This window comes from Cherax quadricarinatus, chromosome 75 (genome assembly GCF_038502225.1).
Source record: "Cherax quadricarinatus isolate ZL_2023a chromosome 75, ASM3850222v1, whole genome shotgun sequence".
Taxonomy (NCBI): Eukaryota; Metazoa; Arthropoda; class Malacostraca; order Decapoda; family Parastacidae; genus Cherax; species Cherax quadricarinatus.
This window is the reverse complement of record NC_091366.1, coordinates 5,725,388-5,744,760: the sequence shown is the minus strand read 5'-3', so window position 1 is coordinate 5,744,760 and position 19,373 is coordinate 5,725,388. Positions and strand designations below refer to the sequence as shown.

The 19,373-nt window shown below is 41.9% G+C and overlaps 2 protein-coding genes and 1 long non-coding RNA gene across 5 annotated transcripts in view; 2 read left to right on the top strand and 1 right to left on the bottom strand.

Annotated features, from left to right (window-relative positions):
• The window catches only part of LOC128691850 (uncharacterized), a 406,268-nt gene that overhangs the window by 179,873 nt on the left and 207,022 nt on the right, over window positions 1–19,373 (top strand). The window lies entirely within an intron of this gene.
• LOC128691896 (uncharacterized) overlaps window positions 1–19,373 on the top strand; it is a 51,917-nt gene that overhangs the window by 3,061 nt on the left and 29,483 nt on the right. Inside the window, exon 3 of one of the 2 annotated variants that reach the window (XR_011394111.1) lies at window positions 2,523–2,803. The exons of the other annotated variant lie outside the window; for it this stretch is intronic. This is a non-coding gene — a long non-coding RNA (uncharacterized lncRNA). Of the gene's footprint in view, window positions 1–2,522; window positions 2,804–19,373 lie in introns of those variants that run through there. 2 annotated transcript variants of the gene reach the window in all.
• Window positions 894–17,944, bottom strand: LOC128691895 (uncharacterized). The gene is made up of 3 exons (XM_053780868.2): window positions 17,814–17,944; window positions 4,670–4,846; window positions 894–4,274 (listed from the first exon to the last, which is right to left on the bottom strand). The coding sequence occupies exons 1-3, from the start codon at window positions 17,853–17,855 to the stop codon at window positions 4,179–4,181; spliced, it is 315 nt and encodes a 104-aa protein (XP_053636843.1). The 5' UTR covers window positions 17,856–17,944; the 3' UTR covers window positions 894–4,178.

The window sequence follows — 19,373 nt, the reverse complement described above, 5'->3', positions numbered from 1 at the left end:
GGATAACTAAAACCTGGACACCAAATCAGTGGATACATGGGTTCTACTGTATTATTAATGGTAAATGATTAATACCCCATTGCTATCTTCGGTGCTTTATGCTAGTCGGTACAGTTTTTGTGACTTGTTAAACTATGCTGTATCTGCCTACTTATTGCCCGTTTTCCTTATTGAACATCACTACAGTAACAGAGTAATGATTGTGGTGTTTAGTATTTATTCTATCATTGTTAACCCTTAAACTGTCCAAACGTAGATCTACGTTCACGTGCGTAGCGCTCCGACCTTGATTTTCCCCATATGAAAGCATGTAAAAAAAAGCGTAGATCTACGTTTGGAGCCTGCCGCACATCAATGTATATCTACGTTTGGACAGTTTAAGGGTTAAAGATCAGAGGATGTTGTCCCTGTTGCATTTTTAAATATCTCGCATTACAGTATTTGCTATCTTCCATTTGTCTTCATGTAATGAAATCCCCAAAAATTTTAAGACCTAGTTATATTCATGGGAAAACACTAGACCCATAAGGATTATACAGCTCCTGGGAATGGAAAGTAATCAGGTTTGATCAAAAAAGGGAACATTCTTTTAAAACCCTTTATGCTACCTTCTGGGGAATATCTAGTATACTCCAGGAGATGCCTGGTCCTATTGCATTCATCTTGTAAGTATCCAGTTCTTAGTGTGCCTTATTCATTATGGACATTAGAACTTATGTAAAATGTTCATGTAAGTTTGGGTGTACAGTAATTGATTTAGAAGAGAGAGGCAGAGGGAAAATTAATATATTACTGATTGTTGGTTCCATTGCATAGATATGAAATGTATGTTCAATTTTATTTAGTGTATTTATGCAAAAAATGTTCAAAGGATCTGCATTTAAAACACAAAATACCCTGGTATTTAGTTTATTCTGGAAAAACTTCAATACATTGTACTGTCTTATTTTTACAGTATATTTGAATTATAAATAAAAAAATTACATAACTAATTGCATTCAAAATAATATTTCATTTCCAGTACCCGGAATTGAAGTTAGTTTTTAAGACTATGCTTCTCATCCATACAGAACGATTGCCACCAATATATACTACAGTACTGTACTGTGCTCTGATATATGTCTTTCGGCACCCATTGACAAACTTTTCTCCTTTAACACATCCTCAACATGCTTGCAACTTTCCCTTGTTCTCTCCAGAATACTCCAGGTGTAAATTCAGAAAGTATTGGTTCCAAATCTACATGAAATTACAGTGCTCTCTGAAAGCAAGAAGCTTGGTGGACAGTGCAAACACCCCCAGTGAAAAGCTAGGGTGCACAAGTACCACAAGTAAATTTATTTAGATACAGATACATATACCTACAATGATCATACATATTTTAACATATGTGTAATTTTCCTAGGATAACCCAAAAAAAGTCAGACAAATGACTTATTTCCATTGGGGTCATTATATTTCCTTCCTATGCAGTATCATATATCAGAGAAATTAACAAAGGATCCCTCTAGCTGTTTTTAAGAGGGCACGTTATAAGTTCTTCAAATCATTTAATGATCAGCCAGGCTAGGGTGCCTACTGAAGACTGTATACTGCTAGCACCAAGAACCCAATTGATCAGACCTTCAGCTAAGGCACCTGGTCGGGGACTGGGCTTTGGGGGCAGTGACCCCTAGATTGACTGCAGGTGGCAGCCTTGATGCTGGCAAATGGCCCTTGATTCAAGGGATTAAATCTAATTTTCCTTGAATCAGGAGCCTTGATGCTGGTGAATAACTCTACATTCAAAGGTTCAGATCTGATTTTCCTGGAATCAGATCTTACTGCCTCTCATAACACAGATATTGTATGACCCCTGAGTGTTTAGCCCTCCCCACAATAAAAATAATTCAGGTAAAGAGTGAAAAGGCACAATACCATAACTTGAGGAATATACAAATAACCCCCACATAGGAGAAAGAAATTTATGGCGACATTTTGGTCCAAATTGACCGAAAGATCATCGTAAGTTTCTTTCTGTGTGTAGGTTATTTATGAATAATTAAGGTAGGCAGGAATGCTTGCACTTTAGGAGGAAAGGAATAGGGTTGGTGCCATGAGGTTGATAATGTTCTTAAAAAATATTTGTGTACACCTGTTAAGTAAAAGACCACATGCAATGTTGCCACATAAAATGTCTTATTAGATACATCTGCGTTCTTTTACCTAACGTTTAGTCAGTAATTCTACCATTATTACTGTGTGCACCTGCTAGAGCTAATGAGATTTACAGCCATAAGGCAGGGTGATTGTATATGATCCAAAAATGTAGGGCCTATATAAACTATAAAAGTAAAAAAATGGGAAATTAAAAAAAATATGTGTATCTCTAAACTCATATGGACTGTTTAGTGTTCATGAAAAAAAAAAAAATTATAGTATAGTAGGTAGTGAAGAGGCACATCTATATATTACATTGTTCCTCATCCTCATATCGGACATGGACAGGGATATAAGCCACAGTGCCATGTCTTCCTTTGCAGATGACACCCAAATCTGCATGACGGTATCCTCCATTGAAGACACTGCAAGGCTAAAGGCAGACATCAGTCAAATCTTTAAATGGGCTGCAGAAAACAATATGAAGTTCAATGATGAGAAATTTCAACTACTCCGATATGGTAAACGTGAGGAAATTAAAATTTCATCGGAGTATAAAACAAATTCCAACCGCACAATAGAGCGAAAAATGAACGTCAAAGACCTGGGAGTGATCCTGTCGGAAGATCTCACCTTCAAGGACCATAACATTGTATCAATTACATCTGCTGGAAAAATGACAGGATGGATAATGAGAACCTTCAAAACCAGGGATGCCAAGCCCATGATGACACTCTTCAGGTCTCTTGTTCTATCTAGGCTGAATATTGCTGTGCACTAACAGCACCTTTCAAGGCAGGTGAAATTGCTGACCTAGAAAATGTACAGAGAATCTTCACAGCATGCATAACTGAGATAAAACACCTCAATTACTGGGAACACTTGAAGTTCCTAAACCTGTACTTCCTAGAATGCAGGCAGGAGAGATACATGATTATATACACTTGGAAAATCCTAGAGGGATTAGTACCAAACTTGCACATGAAAATCACTCCCTATGAAAGCAAAAGACTCGGCAGACAATGCAACATCCTCCCAGTGAAAAGCAGGGGTGCCACTAGCACATTAAGAGACAACACAATAAGTGTTAGGGGCCCAAGACTGTTCAACTGCCTCCCAGCATACGTAAGGGGGATTACCAATAGACCCCTGGCTGTCTTCAAGCAGGCACTGGACAAGCACCTAAAGTCAGTACCTGACCAGCCGGGCTGTGGTTTGCACGGATTGCGTGCAGCCAGCAGTAACATCCTGGTTGATCAGGCCCTTATCCACCACGAGGCCTGGTCACAGACTGGGCCATTGAGACGTTGAACCCCAGAACTCTCTCCAGGTAAATATAAAAATGCTTAAAGAAAACTGCACTTGGTTTTCCTGTTGGGTAGTAAGAGAGAGTAAAATAAACCTTCGCTGTATCAAACTTCTATATAGCAGACTTTGGAAATGCAGAATAAAATTCTTTTGTGTTAATTGGTTCAGAAATAATCCATCAGTTACAGAATTTTCCACTTTTTATACTAGTCACCTGCTCCTTCCCTATTATTCCTTTATATCAAGAATTTACGACCACTTGACTTACGGCCGTGTTTTTCATGCCAAATTTCCGGAAAATAAACAACTACAGTATTTGTGTTGTACACGGTGTTTATCCTAAACCTTACAGTATAAAATACAGTACTAACAGCATAAAAAGTAAAGTAAAACATGAAATACCAAAATAAAACAATAAAATAGTCATTACAAAAATGTTTTGTTGATATTCAGTAGTAAAGTTCGACTTACGACCATTTCGACTTACGACCGGTTTCTCGGAACCGAACTCGGTCGTAAGTCGGATGGTAGGTGTATATTGACAAATATAGATACAATATAGAAAAATGTAATTCAATAAAAATACAATATTACACATTCAAACATCACTTAATAACATTTAACAAAAGTAATGTTTCAATGTTATCAGACACTGAGTAAGTACAGTATTACAATATTACTCAATTTTCAGATTGCAGTACCATTTCTTGATACATATTTCTGGCATCAGCTCACTTGAAGGCCTCAGAGAAAGGCGTGCCTTTAGCAATATATTTTCCACAAAGGCCAGTAAACTGTACTCCCTTCATCAGTATCTCACAAACAGGCTGGAAGAAAGAGAATTAAATATATATTATAAAATAATAAACAGTTTGGTAATATTTAATAATTAACAATACGTACATGTATCTGCATACTAATTTGTACTTTTTAAAAAAGTACGGCATTTCCAGCATATGAGGGGCACTTTTTTACCCAAAAAAAGTCTTGGAAAATCACCCATGCCTTATATGCTCAAGGTGAGGGTCAAGGGGTAGGCTTTGGGTTATGCACAGCGCTGTATAGCCCTTGTGGCTTAGCGCTTCTTTTTGATTATAATAATAATAATAATTTGGGTTATGCTTTAGCAGTTGTTACAATTGCATGGAAACATTGTCTGATATACTCGTGCACTTTATATGACAGAAAATACATACATACGTTATAATGACGAACAACTCACAGTAATGCCTTCACAGCAAGCAGTAAAGGTGTTGAGCAATACATAGATGGCAGCACAAAAGCCTGATACCCAGAACCCAATAATGAGTAATACAACCAGCCATAGAATGGACCACAAGGCACTTCCGTCCCCCTGACCTGCACCGTCGCCTGATCCCGCACCTGCAGCCATTCTTCCCTACAAAACAAAAGACAAATTAGTACATTACAGGTTTTTATTTCAGGCTAAAGTAACTCACCTCAATGCATACTTCATTATATTTTAAAGATGTTGAAGCCTTAATGTTCCGTATTAATTCTCAATTAAATAAGAATAGGTTATTGTTCATAGAAAACCTGTATGCCATAAAAGAAAACAAATTCACCTATTTGTTGCATACTGATGGAAAGCATAAAATAATAATTGTCTAAAAGAATTTTCACATCTCTGAAGGTACCAGGATGAAAAAATTGGACAATCTCTGGTACTGTATGATCAATATGCATTTGGCTTTTTTTCCTGTTGTGGAGGTGCCATCCAGGTGGTGAAGATATGAGGTGATAATCCTTGAGGCCTTGAGAAATTTCAGAAATAAAAAAAATTATATGGGATGAAAATAAGTTATGCACAATCAAAGTCACTAGTGACATGGTTCTCAGACAAATATGTACTGTAGATAGATTAAAACCAAAGAAATCCCCAGGCCCTGATGAACTATTCTCAAGGGTTATAAAGGAAATGTAAGGAGGAACTTAACAAACCTTTGGCTAGTCTTTTCAATATATCACTACAAATTGGCATAGTGCCAAATAAGTGGAAAATGGCAAGTGTGATGCCTGTCTACAAAGCAGGAGATAGGCCCTTAGCTTCGAATTACGTAATTATAGATCAACTAGCCTAACCTCAACTGTTAGAAAATTGATGGAATCAATAATTGCCAAGGCTATTCAAAACCACCCTGAAAGACATAAATTGATGAATCTAAGCATGGTTTTACAAATTTACTGACTTTTTTCATTAAGGTATTCAGGAGGTGGATCATGGTAACGAATATGATATTGTGTATGTAGACTTCAGTAAAGCTTTTGATAGAGTTCCACACAAGGGATTGTTGAGGAAAGTAGAGATACACAGAATAGAAGAAATTTTTTCTTGGATAGAAGTGTGGTTGACAGATAGGCAACATATAATTTGCATAAATGGGGAGAAATAAGAGTCATCACAAGTGGTGTTCCACAAGGGTCAGTGTTTGGCCCTGTGCTGTTCACAATACAGATCACTGACATAGATGAGGGAATAAATAGCAACATAAGCAAGTTTGCAGATGACACCAAAATAGGCCATCAGATTAATTCTGGTGCAGACACTAGATATCTACAGGAGGATCTGAATAGACTGATGCAATGGTTGGAGAAGTGGAGGATGCAGTTTAATATAGACAAATGCAAAGTTCTAAGCCCTGGAAAAGAAAATAACTATGGCATTTATAAACTAAATAATGTAGCTCTTAATCACTCTGAATGTGAAAAAAAATTTAGGAGTTCTGGTTAGCAGTAATCTAAAGCCAAGAAAACAGTGCATAAGTCTTTGCAATAAAGCAAACAGAATCTTGGCTTTATATCAAAAAGTATGAATAACAGGAGTCCTCAGGTTATTCTTCAACTCTGTATATCATTGCTTAAGCTTCATTGAAATTATGCTGCACAGTTCTAATCACCATATTTTAGAATGGACATATGTGCACTGGAAAACATGGAGAGAAGGATAAAGTTGATCCCATATATCAGAAATCTTTCTTACGAGTATAGACTGAGGACAGTGAATCTGCCCTCTCTAGAAAGGCATAGAATTAGGGGGTATATGATTGAGGTGTGTAAATGGAAGACAGGAATAAATAATGGGTGGATAAATAACATGCTAAAAATATCTAACCAAGACAGGACTTGCAGCAATGGGTTCAAATTGGAAAAAAATAGATTGAGAAAGGATATAGGAAAGCATTAGTTTGGTAATAGAGTTGTGGATGAGTAAAACAAATTCTCAAGTAGAGTCATTGAAGGTAAAACCTTACATAGCTTTAAAAATAGGTTAGACAAGTACATGAGTGGGTGTGGGTGGGTGTGACTTGAACCTGCCTAGCATGGTCCAGTAGGCCTGCTGCAGTGCTCCTTTCCCCTTAGGTAAGGGGTGACTTAGGCATCCCTAACATGGACAAGTAGGCCTGCTGTAATGCTCCTTCTTTCTTATGTTCTTATCTCTGTGACTCACGTGTCTTAACTTACAGCTGCGCCCCCGAATTTCCGCTTCTCACCTCTCAAACAGCTTGGCCCTATCTACCCTATCAAGTCCTCTTGAGTATTTTTTTATGTTGGTGTCATATCTCTTCAGATTCTTCTATTTTCCAGTGTCATTAGATTCAATACCATTAGCTTCTCATAGCTCGTACACCTTAGCTCAGCAACAAGCCTTGTTACATATATCTGCTCATTCTTCAGTATTTTAACATGTTTCCTCAGGTGTGGGTTTCATACTGGTGCTATGTGCTCCAAGATGGGCGTGGCACATGTTGTATAAAGGGCCTGGAGAGCAGTGGCTGCAGAGGTTATTCAGTTGATGTGAACCTCAGGTGAAATGCAAGGCACTGTGCTCAACCCCAGGTCTTTGAGTAATGTCTACAACCTCTGTCCCAGGAGACTATGAGACTATACACTGTGTCTGGTCTTCTGTCCCCTCCCCTGATCTTCACGAAATTACATTTGTTGGGTTTGAATTCAAACAACCACTTATTTGACCACACTTGCAGTGTGTCCAGATCCAGATGTAGTCTTTCTCTGTCCTTGTTTGTGCACCCACAGGCTGGGTATGGGGTGCATAATAAAGATATTAAACCAACTTGTTTGTTTTTACTCTCATCAGGTCTACATCATCAAACAGGAATACTTCTTACTTAATTCCATCTTGAATATCGTTTATGTAAACCAGAAACATTATTAACCCTAATACCAATCCTTGAGGCACCCCACTTCTTACACTTCCCTATTCTGACATCTCTTCCCAGACACTGTCCTTTTTTTTGTGTGTGTGTACTCGACTATATGTGGTTGCAGGGGTCGAATCTTAGCTCCTGGCCCTGCCTCTCAACTTGCTGCTTGTCAGATTCACTTTGCTTGCCTTGTGGGTCCTACCATATCTATTCCTAAAACCATGTATGGGGTCTGTCTCCACCACATTGAGGTCATTCCACTTCCCAACCAGCCTGAGACTGAAGAAATATTTCCTGACATCCCTGTGACTCATGTGTCTAGCTTCCAGCTATACTCCCAAGTACCTGTTTCTTGCCTCTCAAACAACCTGTACCTGGAGTTTACCTGGAGAGAGTTTCGGGGGTCAACGCCCCCGCGGCCCGGTCTGTGACCAGGCCTCCTGGTGGATCAGCGCCTGATCAACCAGGCTGTTGCTGCTGGCTGCACGCAAACCAACGTACGAGCCACAGCCCGGCTGATCAGGAACTGACTTTAGGTGCTTGTCCAGTGCCAGCTTGAAGACTGCCAGGGGTCTGTTGGTAATCCCCCTTATGTGTGCTGGGAGGCAGTTGAACAGTCTCGGGCCCCTGACACTTATTGTATGGTCTCTTAACGTGCTAGTGACACCCCTGCTTTTCATTGGGGGGATGGTGCATCGTCTGCCAAGTCTTTTGCTTTCGTAGTGAGTGATTTTCGTGTGCAAGTTCGGTACTAGTCCCTCTAGGATTTTCCAGGTGTATATAATCATGTATCTCTCCCTCCTGCGTTCCAGGGAATACAGGTTTAGAAACCTCAAGCGCTCCCAGTAATTGAGGTGTTTTATCTCCGTTATGCGCGCCGTGAAAGTTCTCTGTACATTTTCTAGGTCGGCAATTTCACCTGCCTTGAAAGGTGCTGTTAGAGTGCAGCAATATTCCAGCCTAGATAGAACAAGTGACCTGAAGAGTGTCATCATGGGCTTGGCCTCCCTAGTTTTGAAGGTTCTCATTATCCATCCTGTCATTTTTCTAGCAGATGCGATTGATACAATGTTATGGTCCTTGAAGGTGAGATCCTCCGACATAATCACTCCCAGGTCTTTGACGTTGGTGTTTCGCTCTATTTCGTGGCCAGAATTTGTTTTGTACTCTGATGAAGATTTAATTTCCTCATGTTTACCATATCTGAGTAATTGAAATTTCTACCCTATCAATTCCTCAGAGTATTTTGTATATCATGTCTTCCCTCGACCTTCTGTCCTCCATCCAGGGTTGCAAGATTCAGTTCCTTTTGCCGTTCCTCCTGTGTGTGTCGCCGTAATCGCCTCTCTTCTATGTGCTGGTTATTTGTGTATACAGACCATAGCTGACATCAATGACATACTACTATATAGAAAGTCCCTTGTTATGCTGAGCATTTCCCGCAAATTAGGTCAGTTTTGTCCCAGGATGCGACCCATACCAGTCCACTAACACCCAGGATGCGACGCACACCAGTCCACTAACACCCAGGTACCTATTTTATACGGATGGGTGAAGAGGGACAGCAGGTGTCTTATGGAAACACGTCTCCAATGTTTTCCAGCCATACCGAGGAGATTTGAACTCCGGACCTCAGGGTGTGAGGTGAGTGAGCTAGCGATGGTCAGGGTCATCTTTTGTAAATCATGGCCCGGTTAACAAATAGCCAACTAGTTGATTGCATCTTCTTGGACTGCAAGAAGGCCTTTGACACAGTTCCTCACAAGAGATTAGTGCAGAAGCTAGAGCATCAGGCGCATATAACAGGAAGGGCACTGCAATGGATCAGAGAATACCTGACAGGGAGGCAACAACGAGTCATGGTACGTAATGATGTATCACAGTGGGCACCTGTGACGAGCGGGGTCCCACAGGGGTCGGTCCTAGGACCAGTGCTATTTTTGGTATATGTGAACGACATGACGGAAAGGTTAGACTCAGAAGTGTCCCTGTTTGCAGATGATGTGAAGTTAATGAGGAGAATTAAATCTGATGAGGACCAGGCAGGACTTCAAAGAGACCTGGACAGACTGGACACCTGGTCCAGCAAATGGCTTCTCGAATTTAATCCTGCCAAATGCAAAGTCATGAAGATAGGGGAAGGGCACAGAAGACCACAGACAGAGTATAGGCTAGGTGGCCAAAGACTGCAAACCTCACTCAAGGAGAAAGATCTTGGGGTGAGTATAACACCGAGCATGTCTCCGGAAGCACACATCAATCAGATAACTGCTGCAACATATGGGCGCCTGGCAAACCTGAGAACAGCATTCCGATACCTTAGTAAGGAATCATTCAAGACACTGTACACCGTGTATGTCAGGCCCATACTGGAGTATGCAGCACCTGTTTGGAACCCGCACTTGATAAAGCATGTCAAGAAACTAGAGAAAGTATAAAGGTTTGCGACAAGGTTAGTTCCAGAGCTAAGGGGAATGTCCTATGAAGAAAGATTAAGGGAAATCGGCCTGACGACACTGGAGGACAGGAGGGTCAGGGGAGACATGATAACGACATATAAAATACTGCGTGGAATAGACAAGGTGGACAAGGACAGGATGTTCCAGGGAGGGGACACAGAAACAAGAGGCCACAATTGGAAGTTGAAGACAAATGAGTCAGAGAGATAGTAGGAAGTATTTCTTCAGTCATAGAGTTGTAAGGCAGTGGAATAGCCTAGAAAATGACGTAGTGGAGGCAGGAACCATACACAGTTTTAAGACGAGGTTTGATAAAGCTCATGGAGCGGGGAGAGAGAGGGCCTAGTAGCAACCGGTGAAGAGGCGGGGCCAGGAGCTAGGACTCGACCCCTGCAACCACAAATAGGTGAGTACAAATAGATGAGTACCTGGGGGGTCAGAGGCCCCTAGCTGCCCAAGTTAAAAAAAATGTATCGTGGTTCATGGAGCCCAATGGAATTAAGTCAGACTTTTTTGGGGAAGTTATCCTGGGTAATTTACACTATGTATGATAATTGTACGTACTTATATATGCCTGTGACTAAATAAACTTACAAGAAACTAACAGAAGTGAAGCAAAAACGCGTCAAGAACTCGAGTCAGTGTGACCAGCATGTAGCCAGTCTGAGGTGACGATGTTTCAGTATTTATAAGTAAATTTATTTAGGTACAGGTACACATAAGTATAATTACCATACACAGTGTAAATTACGTAGGATACCTCAAAAAAGTCGAAGCAAAAGAACATATAGATACGCAAAAGGCCTAGAAACTAGGCCACAAAAGGGTCTACAGGGATACATATGAATTTATATCTACAGTTCAACAGGCAGTAGCAGAGAAAAATCCTGACTTGTTCCCACTATGGGACAAAGGACATATAGTACTATTTTTGGAGCACAACTTAAGCATTATAGGTATAACAATGTAATTCCCACACCCCGTCAACTAACTACCCACGACATAGATCATTTTATGGTCAGTTTCTATATCTGATGTCATCTAAATACTAGTACGTCTTCATATGAATATCCAAAGGCCTATGTTTGTTCTAAATTCTTTGAGTTACCCCTACCAAGATTAATTTTGTGGGCAGATAAGTATTGATATTTTATCGTTGAAATGTATGCATGTATATATACACATAATCTTGACATGGATAGAGACAGGATGTTCCAGAGATGGGACACAGAAACAAGAGGTCACAATTGGAAGTTGAAGACTCAGACGAGTCACAGGGATGTTACCTGGAGAGAGTTCCGGGGGTCAACGCCCCCGCGGCCCGGTCTGTGACCAGGCCTCCTGGTGGATCAGAGCCTGATCAACCAGGCTGTTGCTGTTGGCTGCACGCAAACCAACGTACGAGCCACAGCCCGGCTGATCAGGAACCGACTTTAGGTGCTTGTCCAGTGCCAGCTTGAAGACTGCCAGGGGTCTGTTGGTAATCCCCCTTATGTGTGCTGGGAGGCAGTTGAACAGTCTCGGGCCCCTGACACTTATTGTATGGTCTCTTAACGTGCTAGTGACACCCCTGCTTTTCATTGGGGGGATGTTGCATCGTCTGCCAAGTCTTTTGCTTTCGTAGTGAGTGATTTTCGTGTGCAAGTTCGGTACTAGTCCCTCTAGGATTTTCCAGGTGTATATAATCATGTATCTCTCCCTCCTGCGTTCCAGGGAATACAGTTTTAGGAACCTCAAGCGCTCCCAGTAATTGAGGTGTTTTATCTCCGTTATGCGCGCCGTGAAGGTTCTCTGTACATTTTCTAGGTCAGCAATTTCACCTGCCTTGAAAGGTGCTGTTAGTGTGCAGCAATATTCCAGCCTAGATAAAACAAGTGACCTGAAGAGTGTCATCATGGGCTTGGCCTCCCTAGTTTTGAAGGTTCTCATTATCCATCCTGTCATTTTTCTAGCAGATGCGATTGATACAATGTTATGGTCCTTGAAGATGAGATCCTCCGACATGATCACTCCCAGGTCTTTGACGTTGGTGTTTCGCTCTATTTTGTGGCCAGAATTTGTTTTGTACTCTGATGAAGATTTAATTTCCTCGTGTTTACCATATCTGAGTAATTGAAATTTCTCATCGTTGAACTTCATATTGTTTTCTGCAGCCCACTGAAAGATTTGTTTGATGTCCGCCTGGAGCCTTGTAGTGTCTTCAATGGAAGACACTGTCATGCAGATTCGGGTGTCATCTGCAAAGGAAGACACGGTGCTGTGGCTGACATCCTTGTCTATGTCGCATATGAGGATGAGGAACAAGATGGGAGCGAGTACTGTGCCTTGTGGAACAGAGCTTTTCACCGTAGCTGCCTCGGACTTTACTCTGTTGACGACTACTCTCTGTGTTCTGTTAGTGAGGAAATTATAGATCCATCGACCGACTTTTCCTGTTATTCCTTTAGCACGCATTTTGTGCGCTATTACGCCATGGTCACACTTGTCGAAGGCTTTTGCAAAGTCTGTATGTATTACATCTGCATTCTTTTTGTCTTCTAGTGCATTTAGGACCTTGTCGTAGTGATCCAATAGTTGAGACAGACAGGAGCGACCTGTTCTAAACCCATGTTGCCCTGGGTTGTGTAACTGATGGGTTGCTAGATGGGTGGTGATCTTGCTTATTACCCTTTCAAAGATTTTTATGATATGGGATGTTAGTGCTATTGGTCTGTAGTTCTTTGCTGTTGCTTTACTGCCCCCTTTGTGGAGTGGGGCTGTCTGTTGTTTTTAGTAACTGTGGGACGACCCCCGTGTCCATGCTCCCTCTCCATAGGATGGAAAAGGCTCGTGATAGGGGCTTCTTGCAGTTCTTGATGAACACGGAGTTCCATGAGTCTGGCCCTGGGGCAGAGTGCATGGGCATGTCATTTATCGCCTGTTCGAAGTTATTTGGCGTCAGGATAACATCGGATAGGCTTGTGTTAATCAAATTTTGTGGCTCTCATAAAAAATTCATTTTGATCTTCGACTCTCAGTCTGGTTAGCGGCTTGCTAAAAACTGAGTCATATTGGGACTTGAGTAGCTCACTCATTTCCTTGCTGTCATCTGTGTAGGACCCATCTTGTTTAAGTAGGGGCCCAATACTGGACGTTGTTCTCGACTTTGATTTGGCATTGGAGAAGAAATACTTTGGGTTTCTTTCGATTTCATTTATGGCTTTTAGTTCTTCCCGCGATTCCTGACTCCTATAAGATTCCTTTAGCTTAAGTTCGATGCTTGCTATTTCTCTGACCAGTGTCTCCCTACGCATTTCAGATATATTGACCTCTTTTAGCCGCTCTGTTATTCTTTTCCGTCGCCTGTAAAGGGAGCGCTTGTCTCTTTCTATTTTACATCTACTCCTCCTTTTTCTTAGAGGAATAAGCCTTGTGCATACATCGAGTGCCACCAAGTTAATCTGTTCTAGGCATAAGTTGGGGTCTGTGTTGCTTAGTATATCTTCCCAGCTTATATCGGTTAGGACTTGGTTTACTTGGTCCCACTTTATGTTTTTGTTATTGAAGTTGAATTTGGTGAATGCTCCCTCGTGACTAGTCTCATTATGTCGGTCTGGGGCTCCACGCATACATGTCTGAACTTCAATTATGTTGTGATCTGAGTATATTGTTTTTGATATGGTGACATTTCTTATCAGATCATCATTGTTAGTGAAGATGAGGTCTAGTGTATTCTCCAGTCTAGTAGGCTCTATTATTTGCTGGTTTAAATTGAATTTTGTGCAGAGATTTAAAAGCTCGTGTGAGTGTGAGTTTTCATCAGAGCTGCCTCCTGGTGTTATTACTGCAACAATATTATTTGCTATATTCCCCCATTTTAGGTGCCTTAAGTTGAAATCCCCCAGGAGCAAGATGTTGGGTGCAGGAGCTGGAAGATTTTCCAGACAGTGGTCAATTTTTAACAGCTGTTCCTGGAATTGCTGGGATGTTGCATCCGGAGGCTTGTAGACTACCACAATGACTAGGTTTTGGTTCTCGACCTTTACTGCTAAAACTTCCACTACATCATTTGAGGCATTAAGCAGTTCTGTGCAAACAAGTGACTCTGCAACGTACAGGCCAACCCATCCCCCCCCCTTTTGCCTGTTCACTCTGTCACATCTGTATAGGTTGTAACCTGGGATCCATATTTCGTTGTCCAAGTGATCCTTTATGTGGGTCTCAGTGAAAGCCGGGAACATTGCCTTTGCCTCTGCAAGCAGTCCACGGATGAAAGGTATTTTGTTGTTTGTTGCTGGCTTTAGACCCTGTATATTTGCAAAGAAGAATGTCATCGGACTGGTGGTATTGTTGGTACTGGGGGGGGGGGGATTTTTTTCCGGCATTAGTATCTGTATCTGTTGGTTTGGAGTGGAGGCCATCGACTGTGGTTCCACTCCAGAAATGACTGGATTTGGTGTACGATTTCTGCCATTTCCTGCCAGTTTTTTTTCCTTCCTGGCATTAAAAAACCTCTCCCTCTTGAGTGGCTGTGGCTACCCAGGTTTTCCCATGGCCTGGATGTTTTGTATCTTTTTGTCCCCTTTAGATGGTGTGCCTGGCAATTTAAGTTATAGCACAGTCTTTCCCGTACTGAAGAGGTACACAGTTCAGAGTGAAAAAGCTTACAGGAAGGGAGTTTGCATTTTCCTGTTGTCATATGGGCATGGCATTTTCTAGGGTGGTCATAGTTGCACGTCCCGTCTGTTTTTCCAGATTTCCCATGCCTGCAGATACCAAGTGCATAGTATGTGCACAGGCTTGGTTTCCGTTTGCCTTGGGTTTCTGTGACTGTATTCCCTGTTGGTGCATGTTTCCCTGTCTTATTCCTATCCTCCCTAGCACCAACAATGGAGCTCCCACCAGTTGTTTTTGGTAATATATCCTCACTATTGCTAGTGGAGTCCTCTTGTTTGCTATTTCCTGTGGTATTTCTAGTTTGCAATATTGGTTTTATCTTATCTTTGACTACACTTGTTTCCCTACTACGGCTCCTGTCCCCTATGAGGTCATTTATATGTATTCCTTCCTGCGTATAATTCCCGACTACCTGGACAAAATCTCCAGCTTCACCATTACTGTCTCCCAGGACAGCACCTCCAGCTTCACCATTACTGTCTCCCAGGACAGCACCTCCCGCTTCACCATTACTGTCTCCCAGGACAGCACCTCCAGCTTCACCATTACTGTCTCCCAGGACAGCACCTCCAGCTTCACCATTACTGTCTCCCAGGACAGCACTATCAGCCCCACATTTACTGACTACCAGGACATCACCTCCAGCCTTACAGTTTCTGACTACATGGCCAGTATCAAGGGCAGTACCATTCAGCCCAGACTTTTTATGTTCCCATCTGTTGTAGAAAGCTTCCAGGTTGTCTATGAAAGCAGCTTTGATGTTATCCTCTTTTAATACCCTTGTGATTTTAGTCCACAGATTTATCTCATTTGGACATACCCAAAAACACTTCCCTGTTTTAATACTGCACAAGGGGCGTATTTCTTCAGCAATAGAGTAGTCATTAGAGTAGTCATGAAGTGGAACAGCCTAGCAAGTGATGTAGTGGAGGCAGGAACCATACATAGCTTTAAGACGAGGTATGACAAAGCTCAGGAAGCAGAGAGAGAGAGAGAGAGGACCTAGTAGCGATCAGTGAAGAGGCGGGGCCAGGAGCTGAGTCTCGACCCCTGTAACCACAATTAGGTGAGTACACACACACACATATATATACCACTTGGTATATAATGGAGAATAAAAAGGCACAATACCGTGACTGGAATAATAGACAAATAACCCGCACGTTTCGGTCCGATTTTGACCATAACTAGTTGGACCGAAATGTGGTAATTTATCCTATGTGCGAGTTATTTGTGTACACAATGGAATGACAGCCAGCAAAACTACCTTCGATAATAGGCTTTATATAAGTCTTGAGTCACCGTCTCTCGGCTGTCAAAAAGGTTGGGTTGGTAACGCACTTAGCTCACACATTGAGGTCTTTCCTTAAGATACCTGTTGTCACTGTTCACCTAGCAGTAAGTGGGTACCTGGGTGTTAGTCACATTACACCTGCTGTCCCTGTTCACCCCTAGCAGTAAGTAGGTACCTGGGTGTTAGTCACATTACACCCGCTATTCCTGTTCACCTAGCAGTAAGTAGGTAGAAGATTGAGACACTTATGCAGCATATGGGAATCTTTATTCAGGAAACGTTTCGCCACACAGTGGCTTCATCAGTCCAATACAAAGAGGAAGGCGTAAGGAGAGGAGGAGAATGAGGTAATCAGTCCCTCAACCTGGAGTCGATGTGTTCAGTCCATCAATCTTGTAGAATGTACAGCATAGGGCCGTAGACGTGGCTTATATACTGTAGTGAGGTGACGTGAAGCAGATGGAGGCGGGGTCATAGTGGTACCATCCACTAGTCGAAGTAGGTCTTCTTCCAAAGGTTGAACAAGTGTTGAAGAATTCTTTGTAACAAGACCCCATGATGCTGCCGTGTCTGACAGTTGTGATGAATGGTTTGAAAAACCGACAAGTTGAAGATTGAGACACTTATGCAGCATATGGGAATCTTTATTCAGGAAACGTTTCGCCACACAGTGGCTTCATCAGTCCAATACAAAGAGGAAGGCGTAAGGAGAGGAGGAGAATGAGGTAATCAGTCCCTCAACCTGGAGTCGATGTGTTCAGTCCATCAATCTTGTAGAATGTACAGCATAGAGCCGTAGACGTGGCTTATATACTGTAGTGAGGTGACGTGAAGCAGATGGAGGCGGGGTCATAGTGGTACCATCCACTAGTCGAAGTAGGTCTTCGTCCAAAGGTTGAACAAGATTGATGGACTGAACACATCGACTCCAGGTTGAGGGACTGATTACCTCATTCTCCTCCTCTCCTTACGCCTTCCTCTTTGTATTGGACTGATGAAGCCACTGTGTGGCGAAACGTTTCCTGAATAAAGATTCCCATATGCTGCATAAGTGTCTCAATCTTCAACTTGTCGGTTTTTCAAACCATTCATCACAACTGTCAGACACGGCAGCATCATGGGGTCTTGTTACAAAGAATTCTTCAACACTTGTTCAACCTTTGGACGAAGACCTACTTCGACTAGTGGATGGTACCACTATGACCCCGCCTCCATCTGCTTCACGTCACCTCACTACAGTATATAAGCCACGTCTACGGCCCTATGCTGTACATTCTACAAGATTGATGGACTGAACACATCGACTCCAGGTTGAGGGACTGATTACCTCATTCTCCTCCTCTCCTTACGCCTTCCTCTTTGTATTGGACTGATGAAGCCACTGTGTGGCGAAACGTTTCCTGAATAAAGATTCCCATATGCTGCATAAGTGTCTCAATCTTCAACTTGTCGGTTTTTCAAACCATTCATCACAGTAAGTAGGTACCTGGGTGTTAGTCACATTACACCTGCTGTCACTGTTCACCTAGCAGTAAATAGGTATCTGGGTGTTAGTCACATTACTCCTGCTGTCCCTGTTCACCTAGCAGTAAGTAGGTACCTGGGTGTTAGCAGACTGGTGTGGGTCACATCCTTGGGTCAAAATTAACCCAAGTTGCGGGAAATGCTGTGCATAATAAAGGGCTTTCTATGCAGTAGTACGCCATTGGTGTCAGCTATGGTCTGTTTAAGTTGCATCGTGTACTTATAGAAACCAATATTATAAAGACTTACTCGAGTACTGGTGTTGAGAGTAGTATGATGGAAGTGACTCATGTATCTTCACTCACATAGTGAACAAACCTGGTATGCTTGTTCACTTATATTTACTGATAACTGAGATAATCTGGACCTTATCTTTCACTATCAGGAATACCTACTCGTGTGTTGGCATTTATACAAGTGTCATAGTTTGACATGGTAACATTAATGACTAATATTAGCTCCGGAAATCAGCTGGCATAATTTACATATGGTTAGTTACATCAGCTGGTGATACAAAACTTAACATAATTGAATACCACCATAACTTGATTAGTTATCAGATATTCAACTAGGCAAAGCTTGGTGGTAGTGATGACTGGAAGTCTGTGTTTAAACACAAATATACAGCGTTTGGGGAACTTTAATTAGGAGTTAGCACCTATTTCTTAAATATGAGAACATGCAGTAAGCCTACAGGCACATGCTAGGTAGGTTCCTCTCAAACACAACCCTTCTTAGCCATTTAGTATGTGTCCAGCCTCTTAGAGGCTGAAACTACCCAAAGTGCTAGGATCAAACACCTTATTAGGCTGAGACTTTGTTACATAGCCTCAGTTCCCCTTTATAAATAAAAGAGTTATATTACATGTATTTAGTATATTTCAGTTAAAGCCTCTCATTCTACGTCTTTTAAGATTTAATATGCAACATTTAAGAATATGCATGTTTCCTTACACCTGCTGACTCTTCACCTAGCCTTAAATAGGTACCTGGGTGTTCTGTTCACCTAGCTGTAAGAAGGTACCAGAGTGTTGGTTGACTGGTGTGGGTGGCATCCCGGGGGACAAGATTGAAGGACTACAATGGAAATAAGACAGTCTTCTATGACACACTGACTTATTGGGTTATCTTGGCTGGCTAACCCTCCCCCTGGGTTAAAAAAATAAATAAAATTTTAAATCCTTTGTTTTCAGTGCATTTACGTCCATTCTGTAGTAGGGAGACAAAATCAGTACTGCGTGATCTAAAGGAAACCTTACTAATGGTGCGTAGAGCTGGTAGGTAAGACACATAGGCAACAGTTAGGCAACTTTATGCCTAACTGTTGCCTATGTGTCTTACCTACCAACCTGTCGGTATTGTATACCATTTTGATGTGCGTAGAGCTGTTGATTATATCAGTCGGGGAGGGTTTAAGAACATAAGGAAGAAGGGTCACTGCAACAGGCCTACTGACCCGTGCGAAGCAGGTTCGTGCCCCCCCCCCCCTTCCGGCCTAGAACAATGACCACCTAGTCAGGTCTTCCACTTAAGGAAGGAACACGGCACCAGACCTGGTAGCCCAAGCTAATCAGGTCCAACTCACACCCACCCACACCCACTCATGTATTTATCGAACCTATTTTCAAAACTACACAAGGTCTTAGCTTCTACAACAGTACTCGGGAGTTTGTTCCACTCGTATGGTTCAAATAGCGCTTAGGGGAATGGGAAGCAATCAATTTTTATCCAAGAAAGGGGAGGAGGTCTGGTCAGTTCCTTACATCAAGAAACCTTCCTTTGGTCTCTTGCTTAGATTCCTTGATATGT

What these genes read in the sequence shown, in the direction of transcription:
- LOC128691895 (XM_053780868.2), bottom strand. Translation starts at nt 17,855, where the DNA reads ATGAGTCACTTCCATCATACTACTCTCAACACCAGTACTCGA. An exon ending in CTCTCAACACCAGTACTCGA is followed by an intron (nt 4,847 to 17,813) that starts GTAAGTCTTTAT and finishes TTTGTTTTGTAG; the next exon opens with GGAAGAATGGCTGCAGGTGC. An exon ending in CTTGCTGTGAAGGCATTACT is followed by an intron (nt 4,275 to 4,669) that starts GTGAGTTGTTCG and finishes TCTTTCTTCCAG; the next exon opens with CCTGTTTGTGAGATACTGAT.